Source organism: Lactuca sativa, chromosome 5 (genome assembly GCF_002870075.4).
Source record: "Lactuca sativa cultivar Salinas chromosome 5, Lsat_Salinas_v11, whole genome shotgun sequence".
Classification (NCBI taxonomy): domain Eukaryota; kingdom Viridiplantae; phylum Streptophyta; class Magnoliopsida; order Asterales; family Asteraceae; genus Lactuca; species Lactuca sativa.
Window position 1 is genome coordinate 14,499,186 of NC_056627.2, and position 14,816 is coordinate 14,514,001.

Here is a 14,816-nt window from a genome sequence, read left to right on the forward strand (position 1 = left end):
ATGTCCCGGTTGCCTACAAATTCCACAAAGATTGACATTTCTTCTTTATTTAAGGTATGTATATTAAATAAAGAAGAAATGTCAATCTTTGTGGAATTTGTAGGCAACCGGGACATAATCTAAAATAATGTCCGTCTATGCCAAGGTACTTTAAAAAAATATTTTTATGGTATTTGTTGTGGTTATTTCATTTTTTTTATTTTTTTTTACAGGTAAAGATTTGTAACTGATTCAAATTCAAGCTAATTGTGATGTTTTTTCTTTTTGTAATAAACAATGTGAGAGTTTATTTTGTGGTGTTTTTTTTTTTAATAAACTATGTTGAGATTTTGTTTGTTTTTTTTTACCTTAAAAATATTATATGTGAATGTTGGAGTATTTGCACCTTAAAAGATATTGTATTTTTAATTTTTATGGCGAAAATTTGATGATAAAAAGGTTGTATAAGAAAAACATATATTTAAAAAAACAGAAAAAAAAGATTTAAAAAACTGTAATTTTTAAAAAACGTAAAAAAGTAAAGGAAAAAAAAACTAAAATAAAAGCTGTCATTTAAAATATATATATATATATATATATATATATATATATATATATATATATATATATATATATATATATATAAACAATAAAAAGGTGGAATAAAAAAGAAAAAAAGATATTTAAAATTTAAAAAAAAAAACTGAAAAGAAAACCAAAAAGTAAAGAAAATGAGAAAAAAACAATTTTGGTAAATATTTTTGAAAGGACACTAAAATGGTAAATATTTTTTTCAACTACTCCATTATGCTCAAAAACTCATTTAAGGCTTAAACCCTTGTTTTTCATGTATAAATGAGTGTGAAGTGCTTCGAAACATTTAAAAGGTTCTTTTCTTTATATTTATGGCTCCTACCAAAAAAATTTCAGGGCAAAGCGAAGGCAGAACTCGATTTCATGTACTCCGGAGGATTTCCTCGTTTGAAGCAATCCTTCGTTTCTTCCGATCCTATATCGGAAAGCCAGGTGAGCTTTTATCTAATTATGCTAGCTATCCTGGTCATAAGTTTTTTTGATTGCAGGATCTCTTTAAGGATATGATCTCAAGTGCATCGTTTGCAAGAGGGGGGATGTTGTACAACTCCCCTTTGTCGGATGAAGCAATGATGTTTACTGGAGCTTGCTCAAGGTTACTCAGGTTCCCTTCACCCCCACAGCTGTCTACAACATATGTGTCCCTGTCAATCATGTAACATCCCAATTTTCAAGCCCACAAATTTCATTTTTAAATAAGTTATTACATAAGACCATCAGTGTAAAAACATTCATAGTAATATGTCGTGTCAAACCAAAGTGTCAGTAATCAAAACATATTATCATAAAACCATATCAGAGTGTAATCCCAAAGATCTCATGTGCGGAAAACATAGTGTGATGCGCTGCGGTCAAGCCGGATCCCTTCCTTTCAACACGGAGTACCTGAAACCAAAACTGAAAACCGTAAGCACGAAGCTTAGTGAGTTCCCCATATACCACATACCATACAACCCAACTGATCCATACATGCCATACATAGCCAAGAGCCATAGATAACCAACATATCCATAATCAAGTAAGGTGCTATATGCCAAAAATAGTCTTGCTAAGGTGCTATGTGCCAAACATAGGCTTGCCATTATGCCACGGGCCGCACGTGGTCTTCTTAGTCAAGCCTGGGGCCACTCCCTGGGTCTTACAGACAAGTGCCAAGGGCCACCCCCAGGTCTTTCATGCAAGTATCACAAAGACAACTATACATACTACTCTATTAGGCTAATCAACAGATAGTGTGCCAGGAGCCACCTCCTGGTCTTTCAGGTATAATAGCATACAGTGCGCTAGGAGCCACCTCCTGGTCCTTCATACATATTGCCTAGGGCTAACCCCCGAGTCTTCCTACCACACATAATAACATACCGTGTGCCAGGAGCCGCCTCCTGGTCTTTCATGCATAATGCCTAGGGCTAACCCCCGGGTCTTCTTATCATACATAAACTAAATGGGCCGGCATTGGTGCCTTAGACCCATACAAACAGTGAGGAGACTCACTTGGTACTCTTGAACTTGTTGCTAATCCCTTTAGTCGCTGTCTGACAATTCTCTCTGAACTGCTGCTCCACTAGCTCCTTGAGCTACCAATATCAATATAGCACTTAGTCTAACTATCCTCCGAAAGTCAACTAAGTCCATTCTGGTCAATGTCAAAGTACTGATCAAAGTCAACCTTCCAGGTCAACCCTACTCGCCGAGTCTGCCTACTGACTCGCCGAGTTCATACGCTTAGAATCCTTTCATTTGCGACTCGACTCGTCGAGTCAGCCCCTGACTCGCCGAGTCTACCGATTTCCGACTCCTGTCCTGTCCAACTCTATGAGTCCCCACTCAACTCACTGATCCGAGTCTTAACTCGAAGGGTTTGGGGTTTCGCGACTTGACTCGCTGAGTCCAAGGCAGTCTTCAACAGACTCGCGGAGCTGTTCATCCAACTTGGTGATTTCATCTCCATCTTCATCCTACTCGCCGAGTCCACTCGAAGGACTCGCCGAGTCTATTCAGTCCTTCATATATTTAGAGGCTTTTGAGTCATGCATGGACTCCAAACTGCATATCCACTCTTCTGAAGCCTATTCCTCACGTAAAGTGGCAAACTTTACGTGTAGCTAAGGAGATCTAGGCTCAAAACACTATAATCTAGGGTTTAAGACAAGGAGGCTCTACAATCAACCCAAAGGCAATTACTTTATGTTTCTCTAGGCCAAGATATGCTTAGATTTGCAGTAGCAGATTCAGATCTGGGCTTCTAACTCGAATTGGTTCTTAAACATGGCATAAAAGCCCCAAAACTCATAACCAAGGTAGATCTAGATGAAGAAGGGTCAAAGTAACGACTTAATACATTCAATAACTCTGAAAGGTGACCCAAACTCTGGATTTAGAGACAATCCTTGAAGCCCCAATGATTCCTTCCTTCCTTCTTCCTTCAAATCATCCAAAAATGGCAAGAGGCTTAAATATGCAACAATGGAGGCTGAGGGTTTCGTATTCTAGATAAGAGAGGCTATAAGGAACCCTAATGGAGAGAATAAGATGCTTAAATAGTGCACAAAGTCCCGGATTTAGGGTTTCCCTCTTCAGACTGGACTCGCCGAGTCCTCTTTGCCGACTCGCCGAGTCGGTTACTAAATCGATCCCCCGGATCCCACTCCGACTCGTCGAGTTCCTCCCTGGACTCGACGAGTTGACTAACGACTTAGAGCCTTTCATTTATTTTCTTGTTCTTTCTGTATCTGGGTGATACAACACTCCCCCATTTAAACAAGACTTCGTCCTTGAAGTCTGCCACGGCCAACTACCTTACCATCCGATCGCCACTTTACCACTAGGTACACACTCTGCCCACCCAATCCAGACCTTGAAGATGTCATCTTCAGAATAACTCGTTCCTTACTACCTTAGAGTGCAACACTTTTATCCAACCGATAATCATACCGATACTCCTGTTACACTTACCCTTGATTCGCAAGGGGTTTACCCTTTTACTCTACACTGACACTGGCCTTTCTAAGGTACTTTCCACAAGCAACAACCTTCGAGGACTAATCCTCTGCTGAAACCGCAATTCCGGTCACTCCCAATGTCGGCCATCATACCAATACTCACGGAATAACCCCCATACAATGCTCCAATACTGAAAACTCCACCCAATCGTGAGAGTTCAGACAATCCTTCGGGTAGCAGATCCCTCTTTGCTATGTTTAAGGCTCAGACAAGAACGGTGTCCCCGAGCTAAATCCTTAACTCTGTGATCATTCGATCCCGCGATGGGCAGCTTAGCATCATCCGATCAACTCACTACTTTTCACTGAATTCCTGTTGACTCCCATCCGCCTACGAGATGAACCGAGACCGCCCTGTTCCCTACTGATCTACCATTACCCGGAATACCGGTTTCCCCCATGCTACCTCGGAGATACCGTCCGCTCGCCCACTCTCCGCGAACCAAGCTACCAATGAAAGCTATGGCTACCCGTAGTCTTACGCCACTTCTGGTCTTCAATGACCTACCGTCTCCCGGACCCAAACATAATGTGACCCACTAACATCCGGGCGGCTGCCCCGCCCTGAACTTAACTATCTGAGAAACCCGACCAATGAATCACACACCTGATATATTCGCACCAGCGAATTGGGACCGAGGAATGCTACGGGCCACCCCGTAGCCTCACTATACTCGCTCTGCCAACTAGCGAATGCTACGGGCCACCCACATAGTCTTGCAACACTTCAGCGCTGCCAACTATCTAAAGCTACGGGCCACCCCGCAGTCTTACTATACTAGTGCTACAGGTCACACTGCAGTCTTACTAAAATAGTGCTACGGGCCACACTGCAGTCTTACTAAACTAATGCTACGGGCCACACTGCAGTCTTACTAAACTAATGCTACGGGCCACACCGCAGTCTTACTAAACTAATGCTACGGGCCACACCGCAGTCTTACTAAACTAATGCTACGGGTCACACCGTAGTCTTACCACACTCCTCTTACTATCTGACCACTGGTGAATGCTACGGCCATCCGGTAGTCTGACAACACCTTTCCACCCCGACTGGCTGCCAGTGGATGCTACGACTAACCCATAGTTGAGCATATCGGCACAACCTAGTACCACCAATCTGTACGCATGTCCTATCTGAAACTCCTAGCCGATTCTTCTGCAATCGGTTATCGGGCAACCCGAGAATGCGATCTCACAATTGGTAGGTTTTCCGAACTTCCAGTTCACACTTTCCTCAATTCACACAACCACCTGGGTCGTCTTCCTTCCCGATTAGAGAGCAAAACTTATCTCGGTTCCAAAAAAGCTGCTGCTCCCATAACATGATTGTTTCTCCTCAACTTAGCTTCGGCTAAGTCTTTACTGCACGTGAAAAACCCAAGGATTTCCATTCCTTCATCCCTTGCACAATAGGCATGATAACTACCATCGCCTTGATGTCGCTAGCGATCCACCACTAGCCCATTCCAAATACCGTACGATTACCGAATACTAGATGAACACCTCCTGCATCCCGATACTGATAATTCTCTGGGCTCCAACTAATGCCCTTAAGGTCCGAATAACTAATGCTCAGAGCAACTCCGTCAGTGATAGACCACTTCCCTTGATGCTTCCCAAAGCTATCCCAAGTACCAAGACCAGAGCCACCAAACCCTGGTAATGGTGGAGGGCTACTCCCTGTACCCTGCCCATCGTCCTCCACGCAACACTCCTAAACCGCTTTTGGCCATAATCGAGATAATACTGGACATTTCGAACCTGAAGTGAGAGATGACCCTGCACTAGCTACTAATAGTTCCTGGTATGCAATTGGCATAAGACAATTCTGAAAGTATAATCCGAATACAAGCAGAGAGACAACTCATACATACTATCACCAGAGTTCGGGGTAGGAACAACCCTAATACACATGGAATCCAAAAAGCCATAGATACATACCTGCAACATTCCCTGCTGTGATCCAAATCTCCCTCATCTGTCACTGCAAAGCCCTACCCTCTCACCCATCCGCAATCCTCAAAGTTGTCGGGGCAGACGCACTCCCTGCTCCTCCCCTCGCCGTCGGACAGTCGGCCTTCTTGTGACCCACCTGATTGTAGTGAAAACATAATGGGCTTGCCCCCTGTGGCCAGTCCCTATTGACGTGACCATCACTGCCACACTTGTAGCAGCCTGAACCCCTGGAACGACAAACTCCCTCGTGCCGTTTCCCGCACGTGTTGCACTGACTGCGGCCCTGCCGGTCTGCTATCCGCTGATCTGAAGTCTTGGGTCTCTTCCCGGGACCCTCCAAAGTATACATTTGATCTGACTTCCTCTTCGCAATGTGCTCCAAATCAATCTCCCTTTCCCGCGCCCTGGAAATCATAGAGTCCAAGGTCGGGCATGCCGAGAAGCTGACATGCTCCCGAATATCCGCTCTCAACATGTCATGACAGCGGGTCCTCTGCATCTCATCATCCCCTGCATACTGAGGCACCACTAAGGCCCTCTCCCGAAACATGGCGGTAATCTCCGCAACCAACTCTGTCGTCTGTCTCATGTCTAGGAACTCTCTGGCCAATTGCTGAAGATCCACCGCTGGTGCAAACTCCGCCCTAAACCTAGTCACAAAGTTGGGCCATGTCATAGCCTCAATGGTTGTGGCTCCCAACGAATCACCAACTGGCTCCCACTAGTCTCTGGCTCTGTCTCTCAAACATCCCGCCGTAAAGCGGACCTTTGACCCCTCCAGACAGAAGCTCGTCGGCTGCGCAGACTCGATATCTGCGATCCATCTCCTAGCAGCGATGGGGTTCTTCACCCCGTGAAAATCTGGTGCACCACTCCCTCTGAAGTCCTTGAAGGATAGTGTGCACGTACTCGCCTGGCCAGACGCCAAATCGCTCCTGACAGCTCGGAGGTGATCCTCCATCAGCTCAATGATCCCTTCCTTGATCGACCCGAAGATGACCGGCGTCGCATCAAGGATACCTCTCGTGATCTCGTACACGATGAACTCGCGTAACCCATCATCCACATGCTCGGGCCCTGCACCCGAGCCCAATCCTGACCCAGATCCTGAACCCCCTGCTCCATGTCGTGTGACCACCATTCTGGTAATGAACAAACAGTTGTCAGGGTATCATATACTTTCCAAGATTCCTGGTTCCATCTCAGCCCTCCTTGACTCGAGTACGGATCCTCTGCTTCCAGTAGTACAAGCCCATACTACCTTCCACATCTATCCGTACTTTCCTCAAGGGTTGCTTCAACTTCACCAAGTCCCTTTCACTACTACTAACACTGCTCCCAACACTACTCTCATCCTAGGTTTGCCCTAGGGAAACGTCTGACTCAACTCAAACCAGTCCTCAGCTGCTGAAGGCCTCCTTGTGATACCAATTGGCCATCACCTGAATACCATCACATGTGACGAGGCTCGGATAATCCTTCGAGTAGAAGACTCATCCCTACAACGGTTAGACTCAGACGAGAGCTGCGCAATAGGGCCAAATCCAACACTCTAAGATTATTCAACCCTGATCACATGTGACGTGATGTATTCACCTAATGGCTAACTCCCATCACTCAGAATCCCACAATGCACAAAGCAAGTTGCATTCGGATAAGGGAAAAGATATAACCATAACATACTCATCAATCATAATCTCATATCAAGAATTTGCACTAGCATGCGACATAAGCTCATAAACTCAGGCAGAACCTAAACAGGCTATCCTACTACTGTCTAATCAGCACTATCATGTAGCTCAAGCACATATATCAGGCACATAAGGCATCCTCCCTAGATCCTTAGCCCTAATCTAGCATGCAATTTTCATAATCATATCATATCGTATCACAACATGTATGGGTATCTTGGGTAAACTTACTTGAGCTCGGCTGAATGCACGCACCACACCCTTTCTTTTCATAGAAAACTTTTCCTTGAAAACATTTTCCTTTTTAAAAAAAACTTCCGGATCCTCAGTTTGAGTTCAGACACACCTGAAAGTATGTCCGAATCCCTCAAACCAAGGCTTTGATACCAACTTGTAACATCCCAATTTCCAAGGCCACAAATTTCATTTTTAAATAAGTTATTACATAATACCATCAGTGTAAAAACATTCATAGTAATATCTCGTGTCAAACCAAAGTGTCAATAATCAAAACATATTATCATAAAACCATATCATAGTGTAACCCCAAAGATCTCATGTGCGGAAAACATAGTGTGATGCGCTGCGGTCAAGCCGGATCCCTTCCTTTCAACACGGAGTACCTGAAACCAAAACTGAAAACCGTAAGCACGAAGCTTAGTGAGTTCCCCATATACCACATACCATACAACCCAACTGATCCATACATGCCATACATAGCCAAGAGCCATAGATAACCAACATATCCATAATCAAGTAAGGTGCTATATGCCAAAAATAGTCTTGCTAAGGTGCTATGTGCCAAACATAGTCTTGCCATTATGCCACGGGCCGCACGTGGTCTTCTTAGTCAAGCCTGGGGCCACTCCCTGGGTCTTACAGACAAGTGCCAAGGGCCACCCCCGGGTCTTTCATGCAAGTATCACAAAGACAACTATACATACTACTCTATTAGGCTAATCAACAGATAGTGTGCCAGGAGCCACCTCCTGGTCTTTCAGGTATAATAGCATACAGTGCGCTAGGAGCCACCTCCTGGTCCTTCATACATATTGCCTAGGGCTAACCCCCGAGTCTTCCTACCACACATAATACCATACCGTGTGCCAGGAGCCGCCTCCTGGTCTTTCATGCATAATGCCTAGGGCTAACCCCCGGGTCTTCCTATCATACATAAACTAAATGGGCCGGCATTGGTGCCTTAGACCCATACAAACAGTAAGGAGACTCACCTGGTACTGTTAAACTTGTTGGTAACCCCTCTGGTCGCTGTCTGACAACTCTCTCTGAACTGCTGCTCCACTAGCTCCCCGAGCTACCAATATCAATATAGCACTTAGTCTAATTGTCCTCTGATAGTCAACTAAGTCCATTCTGGTCAAGGTCAAAGTCCTGATCAAAGTCAACCTTCCAAGTCAACCCTACTCGCCGAGTCTACCTACTAACTCGCCGAGTTCATACGCTCAGAATCCTTTCATTCACGACTCGACTCGCCGAGTCAGCTCTTGACTCGCCGAGTCTACCGATTTCCGAGTCCTGTCCTGTCCAACTCACTGAGTCCCCACTAAACTCACTGATCCGAGTCTTAACTCGAAGGGTTTGAGGTTTTGCGACTTGACTCGCCGAGTACAAGAACAGACTCACCAAGTCCAAGGCAATCTTCAACAGACTCGCCGACTTGTTCATCCAACTTGTCGAGTTCATCTCCATCTTCATCCTACTCACCGAGTCCACTCGAAGGACTCACCGAGTCTATTCAGTCCTTCATATATTCAGAGGCTTTTGAGTCAGGCATGGACTCCAAACTGTAGATCCATTCTTCTAAAGCCTATTTCTCATGTAAAGTGGCAAACTTTACGTGCAACTAAGGAGATCTAGGCTCAAGACACTATAATCTAGGGTTTAAGACAAGGAGGCTCTACAATCAACCCAAATGCAGTTACTTTATGCTTCTCTAGGCCAAGATATGCTTAGATCTGCAGTAACAACTTCAGATCTGGGCTTTTAACTCGAATTGGTTCTTAAACATGGCATAAAAGCCCCAAAACTCATAACCAAGGTAGATCTAGATGAAGAAGGGTGAAAGTAACGACTTAATACCTTCAATAACTCTGAAAGGTGACCCAAACTCTGGATTTAGCGCCAATCCTTGAAGCCCCAGTGATTCCTTCCTTCCTTCTTCCTTCAAATCACCCACAAATGGCAAGAGACTTGAATATGCAACAATGGAGGCTGAGGGTTTCGTATTCTGGATAAGAGAGGCTATAAGGAACCTTAATGGAGAGAATAAGATGCTTAAATAGTGCTCAAAGTCCCGGATTTAGGGTTTCCCTCTTCAGACCGGACTCGCCGAGTCCTCTTTGCCAACTCGCCGAGTCGGTTACTAAATCGATCCCCCGGATCCCGCTCCAACTCGTCGAGTTCCTCTCTAGACTCGACGAGTTGACTAATGACTTAGAGCTTTTCATTTCTTTCTTGGTCTTTTTGTAACTGGGTGTTACAGATCAACATCCCTAACTCAAGTCCACCCCCAATTCAAATTGAGGAGTTAATTAACCGAGTTGACGAAGGAGAGTTTCAGATTGTGTTCCTAGAACCCTTACAAGGACTGGGTGGCATATATAGGTTTCAACAAAAAGACTTGATCGATTTGAGGAGTGCTTGTAACAATTCCAAGACACTTCTTGTGATGGATTATGTATATTTATGTTTCTATTAAACTATATAAGCATATACAAATATAAAAAAAAACTGACGATATATACTTTGATAATCCAGGTTCAATGTGGGTTAGGGCGTAGCGGATCTCTATGGGCACATACAACATTAGGTGTTGAACTGGATGCTATGCTCATTGGCTTTGGAGACGACATTGGGATTGGCGCCATTGTTGTCAACGACTTACTTGCTGACTACATTCATTTTTATCAGCCGGATAAACAATTCATGCCCACACCACGTTGTCTGGATGCCTCGAAGTTGCTTAACATGGTATCCCAACAGGAATACCTGAACAAGGTCGAGAGAAGTGGGAACTATTTGATGGGGCCGTTAACCAATAACTTGGGAATGCATCATCAGGTTGTGGGCATAAGATCAGTTGGTCTTGTTGCTACTATTCAGCTGAAGGTGAATGCGCATTCACTGATCATTGCATGTCAACAGCTGGGACTTCAATTGGACTTTGGGGGAATACCCAACAGCATTCAGATGATGCCACCTGCTGAGGTAACTGACTAACAAATTAATGAAGTTGTTACAATACTCCAGAAATCCATGATAGTGGTAAGCTACTAGGATGCTTGATTTTGTTTGATCTTGTGGTTTGAGATACATTTGACTCTTTATTTCTGATCATGCAAGTTACTTTTTATCTAATATGGGTTACCATATTGAGGTTGAGTCCAAAGTGGAAACTTTGAGTGTTTATTGGAGTTGGTTTTTTTCTTTTGTATTCAAGTTGGTGCTAAATTTCTAAGGTTTAATTTTCATTTTATGAATGTGCTAATGGCCTAACGCCTAATTATGGGAAATACAAATTATTCACATATTTAACCATGTAGTCCTGGTCATGAGGATTATAGGAAATGATCCAATTTTAACTTCATACCGAAATAACCATAAATTACAAAATATATCATCTCCAATTTTAAAACATATAATCTCTAGTTTAAACCCAATGTTATTTAAATGTTTTGTCTACTCTTAAATTCCAAATATTTATTATATATTGATTAAAAAAAACCAAATGTTTTCTTGAAGTTTCCGATTTGTTCATCCGATTGTGGATATATACTTTTTATTTGACAAAATGCTAGTCTGAATCAAAATTTATTCGGTCTAAGATGCCCAAAAAAATGGCCACAGATCTCTAAACGTATTTTAATATACAACAATAGTACATCGCCGATTTAAACGTATTTTAAATTAATTAAAAAGAAATTTCATTGTAAAAAATAGAATGATGTTTTAGCTAGCTAAAAAGCAAACCCAACTACTAAGGTATGAAAAAACCGTTGTCAATCCAAATCAAAAACTACCATAGTGAAAAACATTTGGTATGGAATACTCAATTGGCCTCTTTTCATGTATAAGTTTAAGTCATTAAACGTATTAAAAGTTAAAATAATTAATATTTTTTTATAGCTTTTTCCTTGACGGACGCTTAAGTCAATTAAAATGTGTTTGTTTTTTGCATATAAAAATAACATATAATGTTCTTGCTTCAGTCAAAGTTACCATAATCTTAAACATACGCTTAATGGGGCTTTCTGGAGGAAAAAACAGCTCTTAATTTGGTTTGTGGAACACATTTGCATCTTTTATATATGGGAAGTTTCTTATAACTTTTTGTAGCTAAAATTCTGAAAATATGAGCGTTATATTTAGAACCATGTTTCATAGGGACAGTTAAACAAAAGCAAATAGGGACACGTAAACCTTCGCATATTATCTTTTGGCTTAAATGATTAAAAAGTAAATATATGACTTTTCAGCCCGCTAGGAAAATGGATCATGGCCCAATTCGCCGAAGGAGATGCATCATAATCAACTATTATGAGGTCATTTTCAATATTATTTCAACACAAGCTGCATATATGGTTATAAAGTTTATTATGAAAAAAAATATATTTATATATAACATCGATATATATTGGTAAAAAAGTTTATTAATAATTTTTTTCTTTAAAACTAATACCTACAGTATAACATATATTTTTTTTATAAACTCACAGTGGAATAGATAGATACAGAGGAAGTTTTTACATCATTTTCTTTTATCGGGTACACAAAATAGTGAAATACACCCTATATTGAAGAACACATATAGTAAATTGAATTGGTAGACGGAATTTCGAAGTGTGAAAATACAGACAATATATCTGATAATTAAGTTGTGATGTTCAAGAGCAACTAAGAAGTTGAGCCTTGACATACAAAACACTACAACCGATGAAGAAACCAGTAGCGACGGTGGATAGTCGTGGAATCAATGACTTACCAAGAGGCCGCCAGACAAATAAAAGTGTCAAGAAATGGACTCGATTAGACACCGGAGTAAATTTTTTGAAAATAAAGTAATCTAACAACTTGATTTGACAACGAAGAGAATTTTCTGAACATAAAGTAATCTAACAAAAAGGTATTTAGGTTTTTTGGATGGATGGTTTTCGGTTAGTAGAGATACTTATAGATTTTTCAAAATTTTCAATATCCCTCGCAAGAATCCGATAACGAATTTCAAAAACTGTAGTTTGTCTTTAAACGTGTTTCTCGTTTGTATTTGCCCCCATGAAGCTTGGATTTCAATTCAACCTTCTTTGTAAAGTGATGTTCCTATTAAAAATCTCAACAAAAATCAAACTTTAGTTTTGAAATCGATTTCGAAATTGATGGTAAACGCTGACTTTTATGGTCAAAATTATCATTTTGTATCAATTTTGATGAATTTCATTAGGCTTCAAGATTAATAAATGTATATATGGTTCTCTTTTACGAACATGGGATGCTAAAATCGAATATTTTTACCACAACAATCAAAAAGTATCTATAAATTAGAAATCTTTCTGTATGAAATAGCATAAAAATCATAGTTATTGAGTTTTTGTGCTTATTTCAGTGTTAATAAGAAAATACGAAAAAAAATGTAAAAAAATATAGTATAATTGACAAAATAAAGATAGAATATTGCTTTTTTTAATGATTGGGGTAACTGCAAAAAATAACATTTTACTTTCAAGTACGTTGACATATATGAAGCTATTTTTGAATTTGCATCATACTTAAAACTATGTTGCTATTAAAATTGTTATTTTCAGCAATGATGTTTTTTTTAACTTGTTTTGACACCATATCAGATATTACATAAGTTTTTTTTAGTCAAAAAAGTTTCCAAAAAAAATTATACATCAAATGCAAACTGGTATTTGTAATGTCCCAAAAATCATTCATAAACCATACACCATACAAAACATTGTCTCTAACACATAGTCATAAAAATCGGAGTATCCAAAAACATCTCTTAACATAAATTCATTATGATATGTACAATCTCGCATTCGCCTTGCCCCATCATCTGATGTATCTGAAACCATGAAATCAACATCTGTAAGACAAAATTTGTTAATTCCCCCCAAATACCCCACAAAGCAAAATACATACAATGCACGCAAACAAGGCCTACAACACAAGGTTGGACCGTCACCGAGCCTTCAGCTAAAAACCAGACTGCTCCCGAGCCTACATAATAAGTTGGACCAATTCCTTGGGCCTAAAGTATTACTAGATCTCCCCCTTTTGCCTACAATATCAACTAGACCGCCTGAGTATCTTGGCCTTCAACACAAAACAGGGCCGCCTCAATCAAACCACAATATGTCGGCATATGCACATAAACAAATAACCAACTAACACATGAAATCTTACAAATCTACCAGGCTAACATATCTTTATAACATAGCAACATCCTATACACAAGGATACATAACAAAATCTAGTGTGCCGACATTGGTGTCTTCGACCCACGAGTACAATGAGGAAAACTCACCTCAAAGCCCAAAGGATAGCTGAACTGATCACTGTTGCAAATACCGGCTCTACAAGTCACATATACATCAAACAAGGACCAAGTCTCAATCCACTATTCAAAATACCCTAAAAGACCTAAAGTCAAACTTGGTCAAAGTCAACGGTCATTGTCAACTTTCTGTTGACATATGTCGACATATGCACATAAACAAATAACCAACTACCACATGCCATACGCATAATCACATATAAACATATCGTGGGCCCGCCCCTTCATCAAGCCCCGCCCGACATCAAACAATGTCCGCCATCAAGCCCCGCCCGGCATCGGACAGAGTCCGATATCGGGGGTCAGGCTTTATTATTTATTTACTTATGTTACTTAATTTCAAACGGAATGCTATAATTCTCCCCCACTTAAATTAGATTTCGTCCTCGAAATCATTCCTTACCATTCCTGACACACCCAACAACTTGAGCAATACGACCACAACCCCGAGCATACCACAGTCTTCCCAAGTCAACCAAAACCAACCCTCACAGGGCTCTACAACCCGAAGGTGAATGAATTCCTTCCAACATAATCACATTTACTCATTCTGAAATCTGAAATATCGAGATGGTATGACTCCCTGACTGACGCCCATACTGAACCAAAGTTGAATCCATCCCATAAATTTCCTAACTGAGTACTCAGCTTCTGATATTAGGGATTTTCTGTTGGAAACATAATCACCGATAAACTATCCTTGCAGATCACTTATACCTGATAAGAGACTCAGATAATCCTTCGAGTAAAAGACCCATCCCTGCAACGGTTAGACTCAGATGAGAGCTGCACAACAGGGTCAAATCAATTACTCTGAGATTATTTAATCCAATTGCAAGTGACTTGGAACTTTCGATCAACAAGCTACTACACACACATGAATCCCCAAGTTACTACTATTTCCAGAAGCATCACGCTGCCTCCTATCTTCTTTCCAAAGGCAATCGAGACCTCCCTGGTCCCCAACTTATTTGGAATACTGAATTCTTGCCCAATTGTTGAGCCAAGAGTAGC

General features: G+C 41.3%; 1 protein-coding gene across 1 annotated transcript; it reads left to right on the forward strand.

Moving 5' to 3' along the window:
• On the forward strand, nt 1-10,465 carry LOC128134093 (acetylornithine aminotransferase, chloroplastic/mitochondrial-like). The gene is made up of 5 exons (XM_052771505.1): nt 1-54; nt 910-1,005; nt 1,062-1,211; nt 9,729-9,923; nt 10,004-10,465. Exons 1-5 carry the CDS (start codon nt 1-3, stop codon nt 10,463-10,465), a joined length of 957 nt encoding a protein of 318 aa, XP_052627465.1.
• Nucleotides 10,466-14,816: the final 4,351 nt, after the last annotated feature.